This window comes from Artemia sp. Qi Xiang Cuo, chromosome 6, assembly GCF_049724085.1.
Source record: "Artemia sp. Qi Xiang Cuo chromosome 6, ASM4972408v1, whole genome shotgun sequence".
Taxonomy (NCBI): domain Eukaryota; kingdom Metazoa; phylum Arthropoda; class Branchiopoda; order Anostraca; family Artemiidae; genus Artemia; species Artemia sp. Qi Xiang Cuo.
Genome location: NC_142799.1, coordinates 68,311,436 through 68,339,362, shown reverse-complemented (window position 1 = coordinate 68,339,362; position 27,927 = coordinate 68,311,436). Strand labels below are relative to the sequence as shown.

The 27,927-nt window shown below is 31.6% G+C and overlaps 2 protein-coding genes across 2 annotated transcripts in view; both read right to left on the bottom strand.

Moving 5' to 3' along the window:
* Positions 1-27,927, bottom strand: part of LOC148951544 (atlastin-2-like) — a 137,520-nt gene that overhangs the window by 7,977 nt on the left and 101,616 nt on the right. The window lies entirely within an intron of this gene.
* LOC148951545 (uncharacterized) lies at positions 5,191-13,380 on the bottom strand. Its single transcript, XM_089090361.1, has 3 exons — positions 13,245-13,380; positions 5,405-6,014; positions 5,191-5,200 (listed from the first exon to the last, which is right to left on the bottom strand). Exons 1-3 carry the CDS (start codon positions 13,378-13,380, stop codon positions 5,191-5,193), a joined length of 756 nt encoding a protein of 251 aa, XP_088946487.1.

The following is a 27,927-nucleotide window of genomic DNA, read 5'->3' as shown; positions in this document are numbered from 1 at the left end:
AGAAACTCCTGATCCTTCATTTCTTTCTTTTTTTCAATCTTACTTCAAAATATACCTTATCCAAAAGTCGCCGGCTCTTATATCGTAGTCAAATCTCAGCTAATATTTCGTACTTTGGCGAAATGTCAAGTCTAGACGTTAAACGAGAATGAATTTCATTGGTTGGCATGGGTTCGCCCTATATCTTACTTTTGACCAATAAACTGTACCGGGTGAAACCTATAGAACATGATCAAAGTTGCAAATAGCGCCACCATAGCGGAAAAATATGAATGGGCCCGAATCCAAACGTAAACGTTAATTTATATACAAATTATGACAATCTATTATTTTTATACAGTGGACTCAACTGATTAGCCTATGTAGGATTTTATAAAAAGGGGGGCGGGGGTTGATAAAATTTGTGAAAACAAGGAGTTTTTTCTTCTTCTAATAACTGGTGGAATAGACGTGATGGTTTCAGAGGTGGATCCAGGATTTCCTAGGGGGGGCCCAAAATAGGTTGATCCGATAAACTTACATTAGGAGCAAGTTTAATTATGGCAAACTTGCGTTAATTAGGTAAATTACACTACTTTAGACTAATTTAGGAGGTACCCCTCACCCCCCTCTTGATCCACCACTGAATGGTTTATCATTTTTTTTCACGTCGTGATATTTATTTTCTCAGATTTTAGTTGCTGTGATACTTGAAAAGGCTAGTTACCTGTTTTGGCGGAGAGCCCAGATAAGACTAGTTTCGTTTTCAATCAATGTTTTCGTATGAAATGGGCAGACCTTTCCTAAACTTTAAACAATAAACACCTCTGTTTGAAAATCTTTGCACTTTGTGAATTTAGATAGCGATAAGGGTTCTTGATTGAGACCAATTTTAGGACTTGGGTTCTAATTATTGGTTGCTGTGGTAAAAGTTGCCACAATAGCCCTATCCCAGAAAATACCAAACGTCTGTTAAAAAGTGTTTTCGTAAAATTCTTAGGGAATTTTAAGAAAATTGAAGGACATCACACATTTTAGTGGCAGTTCCAAAATTTTACGGGGCTTTACACTAGAAAAGCTCCTATTATAGAATATTCTTCCAGTTTGTTTACCAGAAAATAAATAAAATGCATTTCTTACTGCTGAGTCTGTATAATCTTAGACCTTTTACGGCACAATTTCCAAAATATTTCTAAAACTTTTTTCTAACGGGGAACTATAAGAAATAATACATTTTTAGCTATACATTTCAAAGATTTCAGCCGCTAAATTGTAGGTTTGATTTTCCAGGGCAACAGAATGGCCACTTTTTTCGTAAAGTTTTCGCAGTATATATATATATATATATATATATATATATATATATATATATATATATATATATATATATATATATATATATATATATATATATCGGCGCATACAAACAGCTTCTCTAATTTAATCTGGCATCAGCGGTCCAGTGTATATTACACTGGAACACGTATTTTGGCAGAAACTTTCTCAAAATACCCTTGAAACCAACTTGAGACTTCGAAACCTATTTTTAATTCCTAAAAACATCTAATAATAACATTGCACTACTAATTACCGATTTTCATGTATGTATTGGAATATTTTAATTCAAAATTATTTTCTTCAAAATTAGTGTTCCAACGTTGAAGCCAAGTTTCGCGTTCAAGAGAGATCTGACTGGTCTACCCGTGAAAAGATCTAATGTCGCTTATGTTTATGCGTTCTCTGAAGCACTCGCACCTCTGTCCGGGTTTTTATAATGGGTGAAATAGGGAAAGATCATACTACTAATTATATAAACTGTGATGTAAACATTGGGCAAAGTTTATAACTTGCAGCCCTTCCCCCAGGGAACGGTGGGGGATTAAGTCATCCTCAAAGACATATTAGTTATATTTTCTACTATGCTGAACAAAGTGGCTATCCCAAAATTTTGATTGGGTGACTTCGGGAAAAAAATGAGCGTGGGAGCGGGCCAAGTTGCCCTCCTATATTTTGGTCACTTAAAAAGGGCACTAGAACTTTTAATTTCCGTTCGAATGAACCCTTTCACGATATTTTAGGACTACTGGATCGATACGATCAACCCAGGGAATGAAAAAAAAAAAAAAAAAAAAAAAAAACGCATCCGTGATCTTTCTTCTGGTAAAAATATAAAATGCCACATTTTTGTAGATAGGAGCTTAAAACCTCTATAGTAGGGTTCTATGATACGCTGAGCCTGATGGTGTGATTTTAATTAAAGTTCTATGACTCTTAGGGGCTGTTTCCCCCTTTTTTTTTCGAAAATAAGGCAAATTTTCTCAGGCGCATAACTTTTGATGGGTAGGACTAAACTTGATGAAACTTATATATTTGATATAAGCAATAAAATCTATTTCTTTTTATATATCTATTGGTATCAAAATTCCGTTTTCTGAAGTTTCGGTTACCATTGAGTTGGGTCGCTCCTTACTTACAGTTCGTTACCACGAACTGTTTGAAATATATTTTCCTAGTGGACAAAATTTGAGAACGACAGTTGTACCTAATTATATCAGTATATCAGTACAGTTTGATTTTAGTCTCTGTACTATAAAGAACAAGTTTTTGAGCCGTGTTAGATTGGACAATTAACTTTTCGCAAAAAAATCCAGCGGATTTAATTGTGATGGATTACTCACTCCATATCAACACTTGTGTTAAAACACTATGTGCTGAGCATTGATTTGTCTAAATCAGGACCCGTTTGACAACTCTAGTGCCGGAGCATATGGCTGGCACATTCTAAGCGAGGTATTGACTAGGGAGCGGACCCAATCATATACGTAATATATTTTGTTCGTTTTGAGTTTTGATCAGTAGGACTAAACTTGATGAAACTTATATATTTAAAATCAGCAAAAAAATCTGATTCTTCTGATGTATCTATTGGTATCAATGTTCTGTTTTTCGGAGTTTCGGTTACTATTGAGCTGGGTCGCTCCTTACTTACAGTTCGTTACCACGAACTGTTTGAAACATGAATATTCTAACAGCACTTGTAACAAAAAAGCCGGAAACAGTTTTTTTTCTGCCTACAAATTCAAAAGGAGAGGAAAACGTGGTAGACAAGGTCCTGTCTAAATTAGTGTGTTGGCTGACCTTAATCTGCAAATACTGGGTAATTAGCAATACTACTTTAGTGCCTTTTCATTTACTACAAAAATGCAAATATTTTTAAGACGGTGAAACTTGTAGTAGGACAATGAAAAAAAATTATATAAAAATAATTAAGTCCACATTTGGATTATAAAAGTCCATTTCACATCTCTGTTTGAATTAGTCAATTTCACGTTTGGAAGCGTAATGTTTCTGGCTTCCGGAAGTAAAACTGGGTATTCACAATTATTTTGTATGAAAAAGTTTTTCTATTGTCCTATTAAAAAAACGGTTTTAGTACGTTTTCATTTCAATTGTAATTATGCATATGCTTTCCCTCATTATTCATGTTCCTTTATTAATACTTTATAGAATCCGAAAAAGATTCAATCTTCAACCATTAAAGGTTCCTTCACATTGAATTTCGGCTTTCCGTTCTCCCCTTCACACTGAACTCCGTAAGCCTTCCGTAAGACTCATAACCCTCCGTAAGACCTTACGTTAACGTATCCGTAAGTCAAAACGCAATGCTAGAGGTCTGACGGAAGAAGTTCAAAATATTTCAACTTCTTACGTTTACGTTTGAGCAAAATGGAACTTAAGGTTCCTTCACATTGAAACGTAAGAAATTACGTTATGTCGTTAAGTTACGTTACGTCTCTTAAGTTATGGAGCCCTTTTCACACTATTACGTCCACTTTCACATACAAACCCATAAGCCTCTACATAAAAATCCATAATTTCGTCACTATCAGCAGCAGCGGTTTTTTTTGAACTAGCAATATGTGGAACGGTGAAGACTCAAGCAGCTCTGATGATGAAATTTTGATGCTTTCTGCAGCTCTTTTGTGTGTAAAAGGAAAAAGCCCAAAGAAGAAAAAGAAAAGAGACTATTGGGTGAGACCTATTTTTACATCTGAAAACAGAGATGCATTTGGACAGTTGAACCTTCTACAAGACATGATTCTGTGTGATGATGAAGAAAAGTTTTTTAATTTTACCCGTTTTTCAAGAAGTGAATACCTTGACATATTTGAGCAAGTCAAAGATAAAATTCGGAAGCAGGATACAAACTTTCGAAGAGCTATTTCTCCTGAAGTCAAGCTGGCACTAACTTTGAGGTACCTGGCAACAGGAGCCTCCATGACTTCATTGCATTACGACTTCCGTCTGGGACTCTCTACAGTTAGTGGAATTCTAAGTGAAACTTTAAAGGCTGTTTTTGATAGTCTGTCACCAACTTACCTGCAACCACCCTCAAAAAGTCAAATGGAAAAAATTGCAGACGATTTTCTGAAGAAATACAAAATGCCAAATTGTGTAGGTGCAATAGATGGGAAGCACATAAGGATGCAGTGTCCAAACAAAGGTGGATCTCTGGACTTCAACTACAAAGGTTTCCATAGCCTTGTACTACTGGCTGTCTGTGATGCCAGTTATAAATTCAGCTTTACTGATGTAGGCGCCTATGGCAGTGAAAGCGATGGTGGCATATTTGCAAGATCAGATTTGGGAAAAGCCATTGAAAACGGAAGCATACAGTTTCCTGCAAACAAATTGCTACCAGGCTCAGATATAGCTTTTCCCCACTTCTTGATTGGTGATGAAGCGTTTTCACTGAAACCATACATAATGAGAGCATATCCTGGCAAAAAACTGAATGATCAACAGAGGATATTTAATTATCGATTAAACTCGGTCAGGAGGATAATAGAAAACAGTTTTGGGCTTCTATCACAAAGATTTCGCATATTTAGAACAGAGATAATAGCCCAGAGAGAAAAAGTTTGTCAAATTGTGCAGACAGCAATCTGCCTTCACAATTTCCTTATTGTCAATAGAGGTGTCACTCCTGAAGGTAGCTCTTCAGCATCATCTGATGGCTTGGGAGATAACCGCCTGGCCACTAGCAACCACAGCTCAAGACCTACCCGAAACCTACGAGACAAGTTGGCAGACTATTTCATGACTGAAGCTGGTTCAGTGAGAGGACAAATGCAGAGGGCATTTCAAGGCTCATTTTGATTAGTCCCGATATTTTACTTTTTTTTTCCTTTAATTAATTTTGTAAACTGTTTATGGATGACTGCAACAAAGAATTAAAGCAAAGAATAATCTCAGAAAGGTTATTAACATTATTTCAATCTCGTTTACAAAAATATATATGAAAAAGGTAACTTCAATTACAAAAGAAGCTCATTCTGTATGCAATGTATTTTTCTTTCTATAATTCCTGATGATACTCAGAATCTCAAGTTGACAGTCCAGTTTGTCTTCCTGCGCCACTTGCTTGAAATGGGGTAAGATCGACTGAAGGAACATGAAATCTGGATCTGAAGTGGGACCACTTGTGTCATCTTTCTTTCTCTTTGAAGAAATTTTTTCAACAAGGTAGTTCTTCAGGGTTTCCTCTAGCTCACTGCTGTCTTCCTTCACTTTAGAAGAAGTACTGACTCCTGATCTCTTTCTCTTAACATGATGAACAGGACCAGGTGATACTGTGAATTCCTTTGGTAGGTTCTCCTCTTTCGACAAGTTAGCAGACCCTGGATCGCAACTTTCCTGTAATAAATCTTCTGGGGAATAAATAATGAAAGTACGTTCAATCTCTTTATCAGATTCTATTTCGGTAACTTCTCCTTGAGTATCACTTGAAGCATATGGCTGGATCTCGTCAGTATAATCAGTCATCATTGGCTTAGGTTGATTAACATTGCTGAAGGTTTTTCTATTTCTAGGCACAATCACATCTTTCAAAAAATCCATCGCAATCAGCATTTTTACCTCTCCCGGCTTTATGTCGACATCTGCTAGACCAGATCCACTTGGGGGTTTCAAGTTTTTCTTGATCCTAGAATATCTTTCCCGAAGGCAGGTCCATCTTTTCATCAGGTCCTCAACTGCAATGAAAGAAATATCTGTAAAACAAGTAACAATTCAAACAATGCAGAGGTGTCATTTGCTGAAACCTTGGGAGGGACCAGGACCTGGAGCTTAGCCCTCCTATTTTTGGCCGCGAAGCGGCAGCAATTATAAAAATAGATCACTAAAAAGTGTATTATTCCTACATTTGCCTCTTAGACACCTATTTTAGAGAAGCAAATAACTTATAACAAATATCGTGCCGTGAGGTGTCTGAGTTTTCAAAAGTTCAGTATTAGGAAGTATCATTTTGTCTATTTTCTAATAAATGAACTGGATAAATCGCCTCCCCCTATAATCCTTCTTTAATAGTAATGTTAAATTTAAAACTGAGATCGATTTGGATTTTGTTGTAGTTAAATTGATTTTTCCACAAAAGTTGAGGGAAAACAATCTACTAATTGCTTACTGGGGTTATAGGCTAATAGACTTATTAAATAAACAGCAATAGGAAGCATCTTGCAATGAAAGACAACTTGGCCAGTTAGAGTGCTATGTAAAGTTTAATCCAATGGCAAAGGCCAGTTAGAGTGCTATGTAAAGTTTAGATATAACCACTAATCTTCTAGGAGCTATGGATACAATCTGGATTTGCAATTTGAAAAGCTTTGGCATAGGCTACTAAGTTTATTTATTGCAAAACATTGATCTCCATGTTGATCTACTAAACTTAAAACTTGTCATTTATAGCATCATAAAGAAGTACAGAGCTACTCATTGTCTAAGCATGTTATTACTTTAGGGGCTTGAATTTATGCCACTGATGTTAATACCTATTTGTATTCAGAGTTGCATTATATTATAGTACAATATTGAAATCAGTGGTCACTTACAGAAGTTTAAAAAAATCAATCAAATGGCAGCAATTTACTCTATCTTGAAAAGCCAGGGAGATAAAAGTGGCATTTTCGCATGCAGGTTTGCTTATAAGGTATTTTTGCTCTAGTATCCAATGGTAAAAAGACAAAATCCAAAGACTGAGGGCAAATCTGTGATTTCCATCACAGCTGAAAAAAAACTTTGGTAAAGGTGCAGTGTAGCTCCCCCTGATAAAAACAGCTTATTTCTAAGGGTATATTATTCAATCAATTGGGTTGTAAAGTTGCACAGATAGCAGCAAACATCCAGTAGAAGCAGAATGCACACAACAGACTTCTTACTGTATATTGCAGTTCTTTTTGTAGGGCCTCTGCACCCTATACTACAGGGGGAGCTACACTGCACCATTACCACCATAATAACTTTGGTAAAGGTGCAGTGTAGCTCCCCCTGATAAAAACAGCTTATTTCTAAGGTTATATTATTCAATCAATTGGGTTGTAAAGTTGCACAGATTGCAGCAAACATCCAGTAGAAGCAGAATGCAAACAACAGACTTCTTACTTTGTATTGCAGTTCTATTTGTAGGGCCTCTGCACCCTATACTACAGGGGGAGCTACACTGCACCTTTACCACCATAATAACTTTGGTAAAGGTGGAGTGTTGCTCCCCCGGATAAAAAAAGCATATTTATAAGGGTATATTATTAAATCAATTGGGTTGTAAAGTTGCACAGATTGCAGCAAACATCCAGTAGAAGCAGAATGCAAACAACAGACTTCTTACTGTATATTGCAGTTATATTTGTAGGGCCTCTGCACCCTATACTACAGGGGGAGATACACTGCACCTTTACCACCATAATAACTTTGGTAAAGGTGCAGTGTAGCTCCCCCTGATAAAAACAGCTTATTTCTAAGGGTATATTATTCAATCAATTGGGTTGTAAAGTTGCACAGATTGCAGCAAACATCCAGTAGAAGCAGAATGCAAACAACACACTTCTTACTGTATATTGCAGTTCTATTTGTAGGGCCTCTGCACCCTATACTACAGGGGGAGCTACACTGCACCTTTACCACCATAATAACTGTGAGCTATGATGGAATCACCTTCCAAGGCTCTTTTACTAGGCTTTAAAGGTACAAAGAGTACTAGCCTATGTAGATACTGAAACAAAGGAAATGAAAGGAAAACGAACATTATGTAGGTGGCAACCAGTCATAAAACTGGGGTTTCTACCTCCCCCAAAAGCATTTCTTAAACCAGTTTTGCCTATGAAAAGTAGCAAAGAAACTTACCAAGAAAAGTTCTTCCACATTCTTTGTTGATTTTCTCAACAAATGAAGACCAAGCGTTTAGCTTCTTTGCAGAGTCCTTATAGTCCATCTGCTTTTTATCGTACAAAAAAGGAAGTTGTTTGACAAAATCAATTATTTTTTCATCAAGGGAGTCCATTTATCCCACAAAGCTTGAAACTTTTGCGTAACGTAACGTAAAAATAGAGCCCGACTCTATTTTCTATGTTCGTTATGCTATGTAAAAAATCCTACGTTACGTCGAACGTAAGAGAACATAACGACCAAAACATAACGTAACTTCTTGATGTGAAAGGTTACATAAGACGCATAAGGCAGTGTGAAAGGCATGACGTAGCAATGTGAAAGCACCTTTAGATGAAAAAATATTTGAGTTTGCAGAAGCTAGAAAAGGTTATATAGCTCAAAGGACCCTGTTTTCAAGGACAAGCAATTTAAACTAAATTCTTTGGAAAGTCTGAGCCAAGTTTTTCATCAGCAGGAAAGAAAGTAGTAAGTATGGACTGTCTCGATTTGTGGGCCTAGGCTAGGATAGGCTATACTTTGATAAATATTGCTAGTTTTTATTTAATTTTTTTGGGTTTGAGGTTAAAATAAAACCTTTTGTGGTACAGTTAATCATTTAAAATGATATTTAGGAGATTAGTTTTGTAACTTAACTCAGGATTTAAAATGTTCTTTATGAGGTTGAAGCAAGAATAAATTTAGATTAGGATCTAACCTACTTTGGTACATTTAAATGGATAGTTTGATCTAGTTTCTCAACATCCTCTATAAAAAAAGATTTAGGATCATTGAGAAAAAATAAAGACTTTAAGTTAATTTCTTTGGCAATGTAGAAGTTTTATATAGGCTATCTTAGGGATATATCCAGGAACATTAGGGAAGATAAGGTGCACTGTCAGAAACACATGTGATACAGGAAAAGAGCATAAAACAAGAAATCTAATGGTATATTTTTAACTTTATTAAGCAATTTTCTCCTACAAAGCTGCTGATCTGTAATGCTACCTTGTATTGTAATGCCATTCCCCATGATTGGGTTCACTATGGGCTATTTAAGGCTATTTGTTTTTTCTCAAAATGATAAAACTGTACAATATAACCCAAGTTTTTATTGGAAATAAGTACAAAAATATTAAAATCATCATTGATCTGCAAACTTCTGTTTATAAAATAGGCAATAGGCTATATATTTTAAATTATTTTTTTACACCAACACTTTATTTACATTTCCAACATGTAAAAATTATATTTATGGAATTCACAATAGACAGCGTATTCACAGTGGGCTACAGCAATATTTCCTGTGGTGTTGAAATATATTTGTATGGATTTATTGACACAGATAGATATATCAACAACCAAACATTACTAAGAATTTAAATCAAGGATAAAACCATTTAGTAAAAAGAATTGAATGACATAGTTGGAAATAATATTTGGCCATTATATCTATGTAATGTGTGATCTTTAAGAACTTTGTCAGAAAGGAAGGAAAAATGTCATAGGAAAATATAAACTTTGAAATAAAGAAAGAAAAGAGAACAGTAAACAATATGTCCTCATTTCCCAAACACCTGTATGTGGATATTGTTTTCAAGTAAAAGTTGATTTTGACTAACTTTTGTTGCACTCATAGAAACCTTAAAATTTGATAAAAACACAACAAATTGTATTGTATTTTAAAGCTTCAAATCAGGACACTGAATATGCATGGTTTTTTTGGCACATCACCAACATGTTTTAAGTGACACTCAACTTTGATAAGCAAATGGAAATACAGTTGAGACTATTGAGTATTTATGCATTGAGCTATTATATTAGTAAAGAAATGATATTAATTCAGTTAGTACCCTAACAAGTGTTGTATAATTGGGTGTAGGCAAAGCCCTTGTTTCAATAAATTTGATTTAAGGCACAGTAAATTTTACTTCTTTTCTAAGTGATCCTTGACTTTCTGTGGTCCAAAAATTCTTTTTTTGTTGCTCCATAGAATTAATTAGCTATGAAGTTTGTGCTATTGAGGAGAAAAATTAACTAAATCTCCACAATATATTTTATGAATAAGCTACAATAAAAATCGGGCTATAAAATGAGTATGTTTAAAGTTTTAAACCTGCAAAATTTAGTCATCATTGTGGTTTTTTCTAGTTAATGATACTATGAAAAGATGGGGGAGCTTGAGAACCTGAGAGACCACTATGTCCATCTAAAGAAAAAAGGATATCTACAAACGAATCTGGTGCAAATGTAAGCTTAAAGACAGAAGACCAAAAGTTTGTACAAACAATGAACTTACTTTCTGAACATATAATTGAAAGGAACCATAAGACAAAAGGGAACACTGTTCAAGATGAGAATATATCAGTGGACATTTATTCAGAGTGTGCAGGGGGTGCCAACAATATAACTATGCTGAAGTGAATGATGCTGATTTTATTACCCTTAGTGAAAAAACTCTCATTAACAATCCAACAGATATCCAAAGTTCCCAAGCTTCTAGTAGGCAACAAATAAATGCATCAACAAGTCAAAATAAAACTCATAATAGAACAAAGACAGGGTCTAGAGATCAAAAAGACCTGAACGAACAGCAAGCAATTATGACAAAAAAAAACAGCAATGACCAGCATGATCTGGAGTGGTACTTTCTGCAATCACTGTTATCTAATCTGAATAAAGAACCGGATGACTCAAAATTAGAGTTGCAGATGGACATCATGAAGGCAATTTAAAAATACTTTACCCATTCAGTGTATTTTTAGTTTTATATACGAACTTAATAAAGCTTTTTTTTTCTCTCTTTAAGGTAAGCATTAAAATATATGAAAAAAATGTCTACAAAAAATAAATATTCCAGAAATATGAATAATTAATAATAATAACACTAGTACCAGAGTAAAAACATGATATAAGAAAATACTTTTGACATTTCTATGGCTTTGTTTTGAAATGTAGTAACTGGTTATAGATTTCTTTGAAAAAAATCTATTAGCCATAATTAGTTGTCAAAATTCTATGGGATATGGTGAAAAACAATGCAAAGAGACGCTTTTTAACATAAAGCTTTTAAAAATGTGTAAGAAGACATGCCTGCCATGAAACTGAAACCAAAGAAAAAAAATAAACAGATTTAGAGAAATTTGGAAACTGCCATGCAGTGTCCTTTCCCTTTGCCAGTGTTCGCTACAAAAGGTTAAAAAAAGCCTGAAGCCCCTCTAAAATGGCGTCAGATCAAAATGAAAAGTATACTGCTGGAGTCAGTATGGTCAAAAACCTAGAAAAAGGAAATTACAGCCCCCTTCCTTACACAACAAGGAAAACCAATTTTTTGCATGGGTAGCGCTGAAAATTGACGATGCAGTGTGAAGGGAAGACTTTCGATGTGAAGGAACATAAACGTAAGACCCGTAACATGAAAAGTAACAACCTTAGGACTAAACGTAACGTAAAGTCTTACGTTTTCAATGTGAAGGAACTTTTTTACCATTGTTCAAACAACTTCAGATCATGAAACGAGTGAAATTCTCAACAATATTCTTATCTCTCCCTACAGGATGTAATTGAGAATTTTCTTCACGTATTAGATGCAGTTATCTCTAGGGTACATAAACTTTTTTAGACGAACACTTTACAAATAAAATTAATATTGATAATCTTCAATTTATTTTACGTAAATGGAACACAACAGAGCGTGGGGGATTAGCAATTATTGCAACAAATATTTTCAAAAATTGAAAAAGAGATAAATACCGAAACAGTTATTGAAAGCTGTATTGTTTAATGTTCTATGTCCATTAATGATAAACTAGTAATTGTTGTAGCTTATCGACCTCCATCATTAAGTAAGTTATATATCCTAAACAAACAATACAGTATATTAAGTCTACTATCGTATATCCAAATGCCGTTTATGGTTATTGATGACTTCAACCTGGATTTAATGAAGAGACTTCCATCTACCTAGCAAAGAGTTGATAGGCATTTTTCTCATTTCTTAGACTGTAATCTATCATACAGTGTAAACCCTAAATGTCTTATTCCGACTCGAGTATCTAATTCCTGTTCTTCTCTTACTGACAACATTTTTGCACTTGATCTATGTGAAGCCACTTCCTTGGTTATGGAGAGTTCATCTCACAGTTCATAAAAGATTTTATAAGATATTAAATGAAAAGTTTCATCTTTTTGTCCATATAAACTTGGTATCAAAAAAGACCTTTACCCGAAAATTAATGGATAAGCCCCTCAAAAATAGAATAGAGGAGCGTAAGTTAAAATCAAACAGCTTGTGGTAACGAACTGTAAGCAAGGAGTGACCCGGCTCAATAGTACCCGAAACCCTAAAAAATGGAATTTTGAAACCAATAGATGCATCAAAAAAATCAAATTTTCATGGTGATTTCAAATATATAAGTTTCATCTAGTTTAGTCTTACCCATCAAAAGTTAGGCGCCCGAGAAATTTTTCTTTATTTTCGAAAAAAGGAGAAAACAATCTCTGGGAGTCATAGAACTCTAATGAAAATCACATCATCATATTAAGCGTATTAGGGAACCGTACTATAGTAGTTTCTAGCTCCTATCTACAAAAATTTGGAATTTTGTATTTTTTGCCAGGAGAAAGATCACGGATGCGTGTTTATTTTTTTTTTCACAGGGGTGATCGTGTCGACCTGGTGGTCCTAGGAAGGGCTTATTCGAACGGAATTTAGAAGTTCTAGCACTCTTTTTAAGTGACCAAAAAATGGAGGGCAACTAAACCCCCTCCCACGCTCATTTTTTCCCAAAGTCACCCGATCAAAATTTTGAGATAGCCTTTTTGTTCAGCATGGTCAAAAAATACAATAGCTATGTTTTTGAGGATGAATTAATCCCCCAAAATCCCCGGGGAAGGTCTGAAAGTTATTAACTTGCCCAATGTTTACATAAGTAAAAGGGGTCTTGCTACACTAAACTAACAAGAGGGCGCCCTTAACACACTAAACTAAGAAGATGACACCCAATCAGAGGACTAGAATCCGTGTACGAACAGGCCTAAAATACTAAACTAACAAGATCATTAACCTCCAAATCCCATAGCTAGAAATACGACCAGGACATGTGACATCATCAGATAAGGAAATTTCACCTCGTGAACATTCTTATCAGGGAGATAGAGATTCTGACGGGGCAAGATTGCTGATTGACACAACTTCTCCATGAGACATGTTTATAAATTTGGAAGGTTTCATGGGAATTTAAAATGTATCTGTGTACACTTACCAGAACATAGGAAACGCCAGAGATTAATTAACATTTTCGGGGATTTGAAAGTAGAAACGAAAGAGGTATGACATCTCAAGGAATGATAACTCTATTAAGAGATACATATTATTTTTTATTTTGGTGGTTCTCGACTGTGTTCTGTATAATACACAAGTACCATTTAAGCAGTATTGTCAATGTAAAATATGCTTTAACATTCTAGGATATAAACCAAAGTTGATACTAATGAAGATGTAGTTGTCAAGAAAAGAAAAGAGATTAAGAAGCATCCGTAAATCCTTAGAAATCAACTAGTGAGACGATTATGAGTATGAAACATCAAGGACTGCAACCACCAACGACCTCGACCTCCAAGTTCCCCTCTCCCCAACCTCCAAAGGGCCCCCCACTCCAATGTTTTGGGGCCGATCCCCCCATTTTTGTATGTTTTTTGAAGTTTATTTTTTTAACATGATAATTTTATTTCAACTTTTTTTAAATGTGTTAGAATGACATAAAACATACTTAAAGCATAAAAAATTTACTTTTAAGCTAGATTTCTTAACGTATGTAGATTTGTGTTGTCTGAAATCTAAAAATTGGGGTGCAAGGTTTACTATTTTGCACTTTTCTGACCTAGGTTAACCTTTCGTGGATGTGTGTTGCATGAAACTCATGATTTGGGATGTATAGTTTGCTATTTCAGACTTTTCTGAGCTAGATTTCCTAACCTTTTGTAGGTGTATAATGTATTACAGGTAACTACTTGGCTAAAAAAAATAAATAAATAAATGTCCGGTTTTATTAATAATATTTGATTTTCTAATAAAGTTGCGTTTTATTTTCCAGAAATAAGAACAACCATGTTTAAAATACATCTGATTATATTAATAATATTTGATTTCTTTTAATAATTGGGTACATTTTTGCATATTTTTAAATAAAGTTAGGTTTTAGTTTTCAGAAATATGAACATCCCAGTTTAAAATACATCTGATTTTATCAATAACATTTTCTTAGCTAGGTTTCTTAACCTTTCGTAGATGTGTGTTGCATTAAACTCATGATTTGGGATGTTTAGTTTGCTATTTTGGATTTTTCTGAGCTAGATTTCCTAGCCTTTCGTAGGTGTATGTTTGGTTTTATTAATAATATTTGATTTTCTAACAAAGTGGGTTTTAATTTTCAGAAATAAGAACACCCATGTTTAAAATACATCTATTTTTTTAATATTATTTGATTTCTTTTAATAATTGGGTACATTTTTGCATATTTTTTTAATAAAGTCGGGTTTTTTTTTCAGAAAAATGAAAATTCCAGTTTAAAATACATCTGATATTATTAATAGAATTTTCGTAGCTAGGTTTCTTAACCTTTCGTGGATGTGTGTTGCATGAAACTCATGATTTGAGATGTTTAGTTTGCTATTTTAGACTTTTCTGAGCTACATTTCCTAACTTTTCGTAGGTGTATGTCGGGTTTTATTAATAATATTTGATTTTCTAAAAAAGCTGGGTTTTAATTTTCATAAATAACAACATCCATGTTGAAAATACATCTGATTTTACTAATGACATTTGATTTCTTTTAATAATTAGGTAATCTTGATTAGAAAATCAAATATTATTAATAAAACAGGAAATACACCTACGAAATGTTAGAAAACCTAGCTCAGAAAAGTTCAAAATAGTAAACAAGACGACCCCAATCGTGAGTTTCATGCATCACACATCTACGAAAGGTTAAGAAACCTAGCTAAGAATATATTATTAATAAAATCGGATGTATTTGAAACTGGGATGTTCATATTTCTGAAAACTATAACCCAACTTTATTTAAAAAATATGCAAAACTGTACCCAATTATTAAAAGAAATCCAATATTATTAATAAACCCAGACATAGACCTAAAAAAGGTTAGGAAATCTAGCTCAGAAAATTTTATTAATAAAACCAGTTATATTTTAAACGTGAATGTACATATTTTTGAAAACTAAAACCCAACTTTATTCAAAAAGTATGCAAAAATGTACCCAAATAATTAAAAGAAAACAAATATTATTAATAAAATCAGATGTATTTTAAAGATGGATGTTCTTATTTCTGAAAATTAACATCCAACTTGATTATAAAATCAAATATTATTAATAAAACCAGACAAAAACCTACAAAAGGTTAGGAAATCTAGCTCAGAAAAGTCCAAAATAGCAAACTAGACATCCCAAATCATGAGTTTCATGCAACGCACATCTACGAATGGTTAAGAAACCTAGCTAAGAAAATGTTACTAGTAAAATCAGATGTATTTTAAACTGGGATGTTGATATTTCTGAAAACTAAAACCAAACTTTATTAAAAAATATGCATAAGTGTACCCAATTATTAAAGGAAATCAAATATTATTAATAAAATCAGATAAATTTTATGCATGGATGTTCTTATTTCTGAAAATTAAAACCCAACTTTATTAGAAAATCAAATATTATTAATAAAACCAGACATAAACATACGAAAGGCTAAATAACCTTGCTAAGGAAATGTTATTAATAAAATCAGATGTATTTTAAACTGGGATGTTCATATTTCTGAAAACTAAAACCCAACTTTATTTTTAAAAAATATGCAAAAATTTACCCAATTATTAAAGGAAATCAAATATTATTAATAAAATCAGATGTATTTTAAACATGGATGTTCTTATTCCTGAAAATTAAAACCCAACTTTATTAGGAAATCAAATATTATTAATAAAACCAGACATACACATACGAAAGGTTAAGAAACCTAGCTAAGAAAATGTTATTGATGAAATCAGATGTATTTTAAACTGGGATGTTCATATTTCTGAAAACTAAAACCCAACTCTATTAAAAAAAAATGCAAAAATGTACCCGATTATTAAAGGAAGTTACATATTATTAATAAAATCAGATGTATTTTAAACATGGATGTTCTTATTTCTGAAAATTAAAAACCAACTTTATTAGAAAATCAAATATTATTAATAAAACCAGACATACTCCTACGAAAGGTTAAGAAACCTGGCTAAGAAAATGTTATTAATAAAACCAGATGTATTTTAAACTGGGAGGTTCATATTTCTGAAAACTAAAACCCAACTTTATTAAATAAATATGCAAAAATATATCCAATTATTAAAGGAAATCAAATATTATTAATAAAATCAGATGTTTTTCAAACATGGATGTTCTTATTTCCGAAAATTAAAACCCAACTTTATTAAAAAATCAAATATTATTAATAAAAGCAGACATACACCTACGAAAGGTTAAGAAACCTAACTAAAAAATTTTTTTTAATAAAATCAGACGTATTTAAAACTAGGATGTTCATATTTCTGAAAACTATAACACAACTTTATTAAAAAAGTATGCAAAAATGTAACCAATTATAAAAAGAAATAAAATATTATAAATAAAATTAGATGTATTTTAAACATGGATGTTCTTATTTCTGAAAATTAAAACCCAATTTTATTAGAAAATCAAATTTTATTAATAAAACCAGACATACCCCTCCGAAAGGTTAGGGAATCCAGCTCAGAGAAGTCCAAAATAGCAAACTAGTCATCCCAAATCATAAGTTTCATGCAACATACATCTGCGAAAGGTTAAGAAACCTAGCTAAGAAAATTTTATTAATAAAATCAGATGTATTTTAAACTGGGATGTTCATATTTCTGAAAACTAAAACCCAGCTTTATTAAAAAAATATGCAAAAATGTACCCAATTATTGAAAGAAATCAAATATTATTAATAAAATCAGATGTATTTTAAAACATGGACGTTCTTATTTCTGAAATTTAAAACCTAACTTTATTAGAAAATCAAATACTATTGATAAAATAAGACGTACACCTACGTAAGGTTAGGAAATCTAGCTCAGAAAAGTTCAAAATAGAAAACTAGACATCCCATATCATGAGTTTCATGCAACACACATCCACGAAAGGTTAAGAAACCTAGCTAAGAAAATGTTATTAATAAAATCAGATGTATTTTAAACTGGGATGTTTATATTCCTGAAAACTAAAACCCTACTTTATTAAAAAAATACACTAAAATGTACCCAATTATTAAAGAGAAATTAAATGTTAATAATAAAATCAGATGTGTTTTAAACATGGATGTTCTTATTTCTGAAAATTAAAACCCAACTTTATTAGAAAATCAAATATTATTAATAAAACCAGACATACACCTACGAAAGGTTACGAAATCTAGCTCAGAAAAGCCCAAAATAGCAAACTATAAATCCCAAATCATGAGTTTCATGCAACAAACATCCACGAAAGGTTAGGAAATCTAGCTAAGAAAAGTCTAAAATAGTAAACCAAACATCTCAAATCATAGATTTCAGCCAACACACACCTACGACAAGCTAAGAAACCTAGGTCAGAAAAGTGCGAAATAGTAAACCAAGCACCCCAAATCATAGGTTTCAGACAACACACATCTACATACGTTAAGAAATCTAACTTAAAAGTGAATTTTTTATGCTTTAAGTATGTTTTATGTCATTCTAAGACATGTAAAAAAAAGTTCAAAAAGCATAAAAAATGGGGGGATGGGCCCCAAAAAGTCGGAGTTGGGGGCCCTTTGTAGGTTGGGGAGAGGGAACCTTGGAGGTTGAGGTCCTTGGGGGTTGCAGTCCTTGATGGTTCATACTCATAATCATTTCACTAGTTGATTTCTAAGGATTTCTAAGGATTATTCTGAATTTCTTTATTAAAATTCTTTCCTTAGCATCTACATCTTTATTAGTATCAACCTTTCAGTATACTAGAATGTTAAAGCATATTTTATATTGACAACGCTGCTTAAATGGTACTTGTGTATCATACAGACCACAGTTGAAAACCACCAAAATAAAAATAATATGTATCTCTTAATAGAGTTAGTATTCCCTAAGATATCTTACCTTTTTCGTTTCTACTTTCAAATCCCCGAAAATGTTAATTAATCTCTGGCGTTTCCTATGTTCTGGTAAGTGGGTACAGATACATTTTAAATTCCCATGAAACCTTCCAAATTTATAAACATGTCTCATGGAGAAGTTGTGTCAAACAGATATCTTGTCCCGTCAGTATTTTTGACCCTCTGATAAGAATGTTCACGAGGTGAAATCTCCTTATCTGATGATGTCACATGTCTTGGTCATATTTCTAGCTATTTGATTTGGAGGTCAATGATCCTGTTAGTTTAGTATTGTAGGCCTTTTCGAACACGGATTCTAGTCCTCTGATTGGGTCTCATCTTGCTGGTTTAGTATGTTAAGGGCACCCTCTTGTTAGTTTAGTGTAGCAAGACCCCCTCTACTTACATATTGCATTGGTTATTGGGAAGTATACAGAAGTTTTCAGTGGGGATTTTATCTGGTAGTTGGGGGGGGGGGGCATGTATCGGGGGTTACGTGGGAGGATCTTTCCATTGAAGAAGTTTTCATGGGGGACAGAACATTGCTATGGACGGAACGCTGGATTTCCCAGCATTATTAAAAAAATGATCAGAAATTAAGTAAAAAAAACGATTTTTTCAATGGAAAGTAAGGAGGAACATTGAAACTTAAAACCAACAGAAATTATTACGTATATGATTGGATTCACCCCCCTAATAATTACCTCGCTCTTTACGCTAAAGTTTATTTTTTGTACTTTCATCAGAGATATTTATTCTAATTAACGGCATTTGTGATTATGGGATCATTCTTAAAGAAGTTGAAAAAAATTTGAACTGTAGCTTAAACAGCAAGGTATTGACTAGGGGGAGAATCTCCTCATATACGTAACAGAAATTTACGAATAAAGAAGATCGCTACGTAAGTTAATTCGTAAGTTAAGTCAGATCAAAATATTGAGAAAGCCATTTAACCAAAAAAAGCAAAATTGATATGCAAATTAATATGCAAATTTCGCTTTTATTATTTATATATGGTTAGGCCAAATCAAAACCTGCATTAATTTAAAAACGTTCAAAAATTAAATAAATTTTTTTTTAACAGAAAGTAAGGAGCGACATTAAAATTAAAACGAACAGATATTATTCTGTATATAAAAGGGGCTGTCCCCTCCTCAACGCAGTTTGACTTAAGTAGTGGGAGGGGTTGACATCCGGAAGGGACTCCTTATTTGGGAGAAAATTGGAGTCCATCCTGAGCATCTAAAGAAAGGAATCGACCTACAAGAAGCGTCAAAATGCAATTGTCAGATTACAGATACTAATACAAGAGAATTAGATGTAAAAATAGTCTGTGATGCTGGGTGAACATTAACATATTTCTTCAGAAATTTGACACAAGATTCTCGCGTGCAAATGGATATCACAAAGAATAATTATTTAAGGAGAGGAAGGGTTGAAATATTAATTGTTTATCAACTAATGGATAAATCTCAGGGAATGGTAACTCCATTAAGATATACACACTATTTTTTATTTTGGAGGGATGTCTTGAGAATAATTATTTAAATTTCCGAATATATTTAACGCGGGATTTTAAATGCATAAGTTTGGTCGGTATAATACACAAGCAGCAAATGAGGAGAGTAGTTAATATAAAATATTGTACAGTATTGAGAATATACATAAAGTCGAAATTAATAAAGCCGTATACATTTTTAGGCAATGATAAGACAGCCATTAGTCGTTCAACCTCCAAGGGCCCCAAAACAACCCCCCCCCCCCAAACTTTTTAGCCCTTACCCCATTTTTTTCATATTTTTGTTTAAGTTTATTTTTTTACTTTTTTTAACTTTTATTTCTTATAATTTTTTAAACATAGAAATATGTTGGTCGTGACATTTACTATTAGAAAAATAGTGTTTGTAGTAGCACTTTTATTTTTTTGGACTGAATTTTTTTTTTACTTGGAAAACTATGCATTTTTTTATTTATTTATTTTTATTGATGTGAGTACTTTTGAATACCTTTGAATACTTTTGAATACTTTTCAAACGACATTATTCTATCATTTCACTCATAGGGCTGTCAAAAAATCAATTAGAATAGATATTACTTTATTACTTTTCACTTAATGCATACCACAATACTACCCAATACTTTTCAGAAGACATTATTCTATCACCCCCTTCAAAGGGCTATCATGTAATCACTTAGAATAGATATTACTTTATTAATTTCGAATTTTTGCAAACCCCCAATACTAAGCAATACTTTTCAAAACACATTATATTCTATCATTTCACTCATAGGGCGGTCATATCATCACTTAGAATAAATATTATTTTAATAATTTCAACTTTATGCATACCCAATACTTTTCAAAAGATATTGTTCTATCATTTCCCTCATAGGGCTGTCATATCATCTCTTAGATAAAATATTACTTCATTAATTTCGACATTATGCATACCTCAATAATAAGCAATACTTTTCAAAAGACATTATTCTAATATTTCCCTCATAATGCTGTCATATCATCACAGATAAGATGTTACTTTTATTAGTTTTGACTTTATGCATACCCCAAACTAAGAAATACTTTTCAAAAGCCATTATTCTTTCATTTCCCTCATAAGGGTGTAATATCATCACTTAGAATAGATAATCCTTTACTATTTCTGACTTTATACATACCATAATACTAACTAATACTTTTCAAGGATATCATTCTATCATTCCCATCATAGGGCTGACATTTCATCACTTAGAATAGATATTACTTTATTAATTTTGACTTTATGCATATCTCAATACTAAGCAATACTTTCTAAAGACATTATTCTATCAATTCCCTCTTAGGGTTGTCATATCATCACTTGGAATTGATATTAATTTATTAATTTTGACATTATACATACCTCAACACTAAACAATATTTTTCAAAAGACATTATTTTATCATTTCACTCATAGGGCTAATATGTCATCACTTAAAATAGACATTACTTTATTAATTTTGCCTTTATGGGGTGTCATGAATTATTTTGTCAGCGTTATATTCTGTTGATCTTTCAAAAAGCATTTTTGAATTTATTTATTGAAACATATGACTTTGGAATATTTTGTTAGTGTTGTGTCGTGGTTTATCTTGTCAGTGTTACATTCTGTTGATGTTTCAAAGTGTATTTTGGAGTTTTTTCGTTGAAATGTTTGACTCGGAATATTATTGTATTGCTGTGTCGTTGTTTATCTTGTCAGTGTTACATTCTTTTTATGTTTCAAAGTGCATTTTGAAATATCTTCTTTAAAACAGCTGACTTGGAATATTTTTGTAGTGTTGTGTTGTGGTTTATCTTGTTATTGTTATATTTTGTTGATGTTTTTAAGTATATTAATATTTTTGTAGTCTTGTGAAGTCGATTATCTTGTCAGTGTTTTAAAGTGGATTTTGGAATTTTTTCCTTGAGATGTATGACTTGGAATATTTTTTTTAGTGCAGTGTCATGGTTTATCCTGTCAGTGTTACATTCTTTTGATATTTCAAAGTGCATTTGGAATTTTTCTTTTGAAATGTATGACTTGGAATATTTTTTTAGTGTTGTGTCGTGGTTTATCTTGTCAGTGTTACATTCTGTTGATGTTTCAAAGTGCATTTTGGAATTTTTCATTGAAACGTATAACTTGAAATATTTTTGTAGTGTTGTGTCGTGGTTTATCTTGTCAGTGTTACATTTTGTTGATGTTTCAAAGTGTATTTTGGAAAAAAAAACTTTCGTTGGAACGTATGACTTGGAGTATTTTTATAGTGTTTTGGTTTGTCTTGTCAGTCTTGAATTCTGTTAATGTTTAAATGTGTATTTTGAGATTTTTTCGTTGAAACTTATGACTTGGATTTTTTTTTGTGTTGTGGTTTATCTTCTCAGTATCACATTCTGTTGATATTTCAAAGTGCATTTGGGAATATTTTCATTGAAACGTATGACTTGGATTATTTTTAAAGTTTTGTGTTGTGGTTTATCTTGACAGTATTACATTCGTTTATTGTTACAAAGGGCATTTTTGAATTTTTCTGTTGAAACATATGACATAGAAATATGTTTGTACTGTTATATCGTGGTTTATCTTGTCAATTATTGGAGGTGTAACGTACGGGGGTCACCACGTATTGATGCAAAAATGGCACAAAAAGTTGCTAAGCCACTTACTCGAGGGGGAGAACCCTTTGTCGGCCCAAAGTAGTGGGATTCCCGCGGTTACTCCAACGGTTCCGTGTCTATTAATGTCATCGAATGGTCCCAGAGGCCACTTTAAGGCTAAGGATTACCGGTAATATTTCTAACTATCTCTTTAGGCTCGACCTAGGCTAAAAGTCAAAGCTTATACAGTATAAAAATCTTACTGTAATCAAGACACGCTATAAAAAGGAACTGACGAAAATGGTCAACTTGCACAACTGATAAGATAAACCACAACACAACACTACAAACATATTCCAAGTTATACGTTTCAACAAAACAATTCCGAATTGCACTTTGAAACATCAACAAAATGTAACACGGACAAGATAAATCACGACAAAACAATGAAAAAATATTCCAGGTCATACATTTCAACAACAAAAATTCTAAAATGCACTTTGAAACATCAACAGAATGTAAAACAGACAAGATAAACCACGACACAACACTACAAAAATATTCCAAGTCATACGTTTCAATGAAAAAATTCCAAAATACACTTTGAAACATCAACAGAATGTAACATTGACAAGATAAAACACGACATGACCCTTCAAAAAATTCAAAGTCTTAATTTTCAACGAAAATATTTCAAAGTGTACTTTGAAACATCAACAGAGTGTAACACTGACAATATAAACAACAACATAACTCTATATAAAAAAAATCAAGTCATATGTTTCAACGAAAATAATCAAGAGTGAACTTTGAAACATCAACAGAATGTAACATTGACAAGATAAACCACAATATAACAGTACAAAAAAATTTCTAAGTCATATGTTTCAACAAAAAAATTCCAAAATGCACTTTGAAACAATAATAGAAGGTAGGATTGTCAAGATAAACCACGAAATAACACTACAAAAATATTCCAAGGCATACGTTTCAAGGACAAAATTACAAAATACACTTTGAAACATTAACAGAATGTAAAACTGACAAGATAAACCACAACACAACACTTTAAAAATAATCCAAGTTAAATGTTTCAATGAAAAAATTCCAAAATGCACTTTGAAACATCAACAGAATGTAAAACTGATACGATAAACCACAACGGAATATTATAAAAAAATTCAAGTCATACATTTCAACGAAAAAAAAAATTCAAAAATACAATTTGAAACATAAACAGAATGTAAAAATGATAAGATAAACCCCAACACAATATTAAAAAAATATTCCAAGTCATACGTTTCAACGAAATTAATCCAGAGTACACTTTGAAACATCAACATAATTTAATATTGACAAGTTAAACCACGATAAAACAGTACAGAAATATTTCCAAGTCATATTTTTCAACGAAAAAAATCCAAAATGCACTTTGAAACAACAATAGAATGTAACATTGTGAATATAAACCACGACATAATGTTACAAAATTATTTCAAGTCGTACGTTTCAAGGAGAAAACTCCAAAATGCACTTTGAAATATTAACAGAATGTACCACTAACAAGATAAAACACAACACAATCCTCTAAAAATCATCCAAGTCATAGGTTTCAATGAAAATATTCCATAATGGGCTTTGAAACATAAACAGAATGTAACACTGACAAGTTAAACCACAACACAATACTAAAAAATAATACATTTCAACGAAAAAAAAATTTTAAAATGCCTTTTGAAACATTAACAAAATGTAACACTGATAAGAAAAACCTAAGCTAAGACCTAAAACCTAAGCTTTTCTGATAAGAAAATTCTAAGCTAAGACTCTAAACTAAAACTCTGAATTAAAACTAAACTACAGCTCTAAACTGAAACTCTTAACAAAAACTAAACTACAAGTCTAAATTGAAACTCTTAACTAAAACTAAACTAAACTATAACTCTAACTAAAACTCTAAGCTAGCACTCTACACTAGAAATCTATAATCTAAACTAAAACTAAACTATGCTATAACTCTAACTAAAACTCCAAACTTCAAACTAAAACTCTTAACTAAACTATAACTCTAAACTAAAACTCTTAACTAAAACTAAACTAAAACTAAAACTCTAACTAAAACTCTAAGCTAAGACTCTAAACTAAAACTCTAATCTAAAACCCTAAACTAAAACTCTTAACTAAAACTAAACTAAACTATATCTCAAAATAAAACTCTTAGCTAAGACTCCTAACTAAAAATCTAAATTAAAACTCTTATCTAACACTAAACAACAACTCTAAACTAAAACTGTTAACTAAAACTAAACAAAACTATAACTCTAACTAAAAATCTAAGCTAAGATTCTAAGCTAATACTCTAAACTCTAAACTAAAACTCTTAACTAAAACTAAACTATTACTCTAAACTAAAACTTTTAACTAAAACTAAAGTAAACTATAGGTTTAAATAAACTTTAAACTAGAACTTTTAACTAAACTAAAACTCTAACTAAAACTAAACTAAACAGTAACTCTAACTAAAATTCTAAGCTAAAACCCTATACTAAAACTCAAACTCTAAACTAAAGCTCTTATCTAAAACTAAACTACAGCTCTAAACTAAAACTGTTAACTGAAAGTAAACTAAACTATAACTCTAACTAAAACTCTAAGCTAAGACTCTAAACTAATACTCTAAACTCTAAACTAAAACTTTTAACTAAAACTAAACTACAAGCATAAACTAAAACTCATAACTAAAACTAAACTAAACTATAATTCTAACTAAAACTCTAAGCTAACACTCTAAATTAAAACTCTAGACTCTAAACTAAAACTAAAATAAACTATAACTCTAACTAAAACTCTAAACTCGAAACTAAAACTCTTATCTAAAACTAAAACAACAACTCTAAACTAAAATTCTTAACTAAAACTAAACTAAACTATAACTCTAACTAAAAATCTATGCAAAGACTTTAAACTAAAACTCTGAATTGAAAAAAAACTAAACTATAACTCTAACTAAAACTTTAAGCTAAGACTTGAAACTAAAACTCCGATATTTAAAGTAAAACTCTTAACTGAAACTAAACTAAACTATAACTCTAACTAAAACCCTAAACTAAAACTCTAAACTAAAACTAAAAACTGTAAACAAAAAATCTTAACTAAAACTAAACTAGATATCTAAACTAAAGATCCTAACTAAAACTGAACTAAACTATAACTCTAACTAAAACTCTAAGCTAAGGCTCTAAACTAAAACTTTTACCTGCAACTAAACTAAACTATAACTATAACTAAAACTCTAAGCTAAGACTCTAAACTAAAACTCTAAACTCTAAACTAAAACTCTTAACTAAACTACAACTTTAAACTAAACTATAACTAAACTAAACTATAACTCTAACTAAAACTCTAAGCTAAGACTCTAAAGTAAATTCTAAACGAAAACTCTTAACTAAAATCAAACTACAACTCTAAACTAAAACATTTAGCTGAAATTAAACTAAACTATAACTCTAACTAAAACTCTAAGTTATGACTCTAAGCTAATGCTCTAAACTCGAAACTAAAACTCTGAACTAAAACTAAACTATAAGTCTAAACTAAAACTAAACTAAATTATAACTCTAGCTAACACTCTAAGCTAAAACTCTAAACTAAAAATCAAAACTAAAACTCTTAACTAAAACGACACTACAACTCTTAAGTAAAACTAAACTAAACTATAAACTCTAACTAAAACTCTAAGATAAGACTCTAAGCTAAAACTTTAAACTATAAACTAAAACTCTTAACTAAAACTAAACTACAACTCTAAACTAAAACTCTTAACTGAAACTAAACTAAACTATAAGTGTAACTAAAAACTCTAAGCTACGACTCTAGGCTAAACTAAACTAAACTTTAGGTGCAACTAATAACTCTAAGCCAAGACTCTAGGCTAAAACTCTAGGCTAAAACTCTTAACTAAAACTAAAATAAACTATAACTCTAAAGTAAAACTCTTAACTGAAATTAAACTAGAATATAATCGTAGCTAAAAACTCTGAGCAAAGACTCTAAGCTGAAAATTTAAGCTAAAAATTGTGAGCGAAACTAAACTAAACTATAACTCTAAACTAAAACTCTTAACGGAAACTAAGCTGTAATATAGGTGTAACCAAGACCTCTAAGCCAAGACTCTAAGCTAAAACTCGTAGCTGAAACTTAACTAAACAATAACTCTAAACTAAAACTCGTAACTGAAACGAAACTAAACTATAAGTGTAACTAAAAACTCTATGCTAAGACTCTAAGTTACAACTCCTAACTAAAACTAAACTAAACTATAACTCTAAACTAAAACTAAACTATGACTCTAACTAAAACTCCAAGCTAGGACTCTAGGCTAAAACTCTAAACTCTAAACTAAAACTCTTAACTAAAACTAAATTATGACTCTAACTAAAATTCCAAGCTAGGACTCTAAACTAAAACTCTAAACTAAGACTCTAAACTTAAACTTTAAACGCTAAACTAAAATCTTAACTAAACTACAACTCTAAACTAAACTATAACTATACTAAACTATAACTCTAACTAAAACTCTAAGCTAAGACTCTAAACTAAAACTCTAAACTCTAAAATAAAACTCTTAACTAAAACTAAACTACAACTCTAAACTAAACTAAAACTAAACTAAGCTATAACTCTAACTAAATATCTTAGCTAAGACTCTAAAGTAAAACTCTAAACTAAAACTCTTAACTAAAACTAAACTACGACTCTAAACTAAAACTCTTTACTGAAACTAAACTAAACTATAACTGTAACTAAAACTCTAAGCTATGACTCTAAGCTAATACTATAAACTATAAACTAAAACTCTTAACTAAAACCAAACTATAAGTCCAAACTAAAACTATTGACTAAAACTAAACTAGATTATAACTCTAACTGAAACTCTAGGCTAAAACTCTAAACTAAAACTCTTAACTAAAACTAAACTACAACTCTTAAATAAACTAAACTATAAACTCTAACTAAAACTCTAAGATAAGACTCTGAGCTAAAGCTCTAAACCCTAAACTAAAACTCTTAACTAAACTATAAGTCTCAACTAAAACTATTGACTAAAACTAAACTAGATTATAACTCTAACTGAAACTCTAACTAAAACTCTAAACTAAAACTCTAAACTAAAACTCTAAACTAAAACTCTTAATTACAACTAAACTAAACTCTAACTCTAAAATAAAACTCTTAACTTAAACTAAATTAAAATATAAGTGTAACTAAAACTCTAAACTAACGATATATGGTAAAACTCTAAGCTAAAACGTTTAACTAAAACTAAACCAAACTATAACTCTAAACTAAAACTCTTAACTGAAACTAAACTAAACTATAAGTGTAACTAAAAACTCTTAGCTAAGACTCTAGGCTAAATTTCCAAGCTAAAACTCCTAACTAAAACTAA

Excerpts from the sequence above, each read along its gene's own strand:
- LOC148951545 (XM_089090361.1), bottom strand. The coding sequence starts at position 13,380 with ATGGAGAAGTTGTGTCAATCAGCAATCTTGCCCCGTCAGAATCTCTAT. Across the intron at positions 6,015-13,244 it reads TCTAGCTATGGGATTTGGAG|TTGAGGACCTGATGAAAAGA; the intron begins GTTAATGATCTT and ends CTTTCATTGCAG.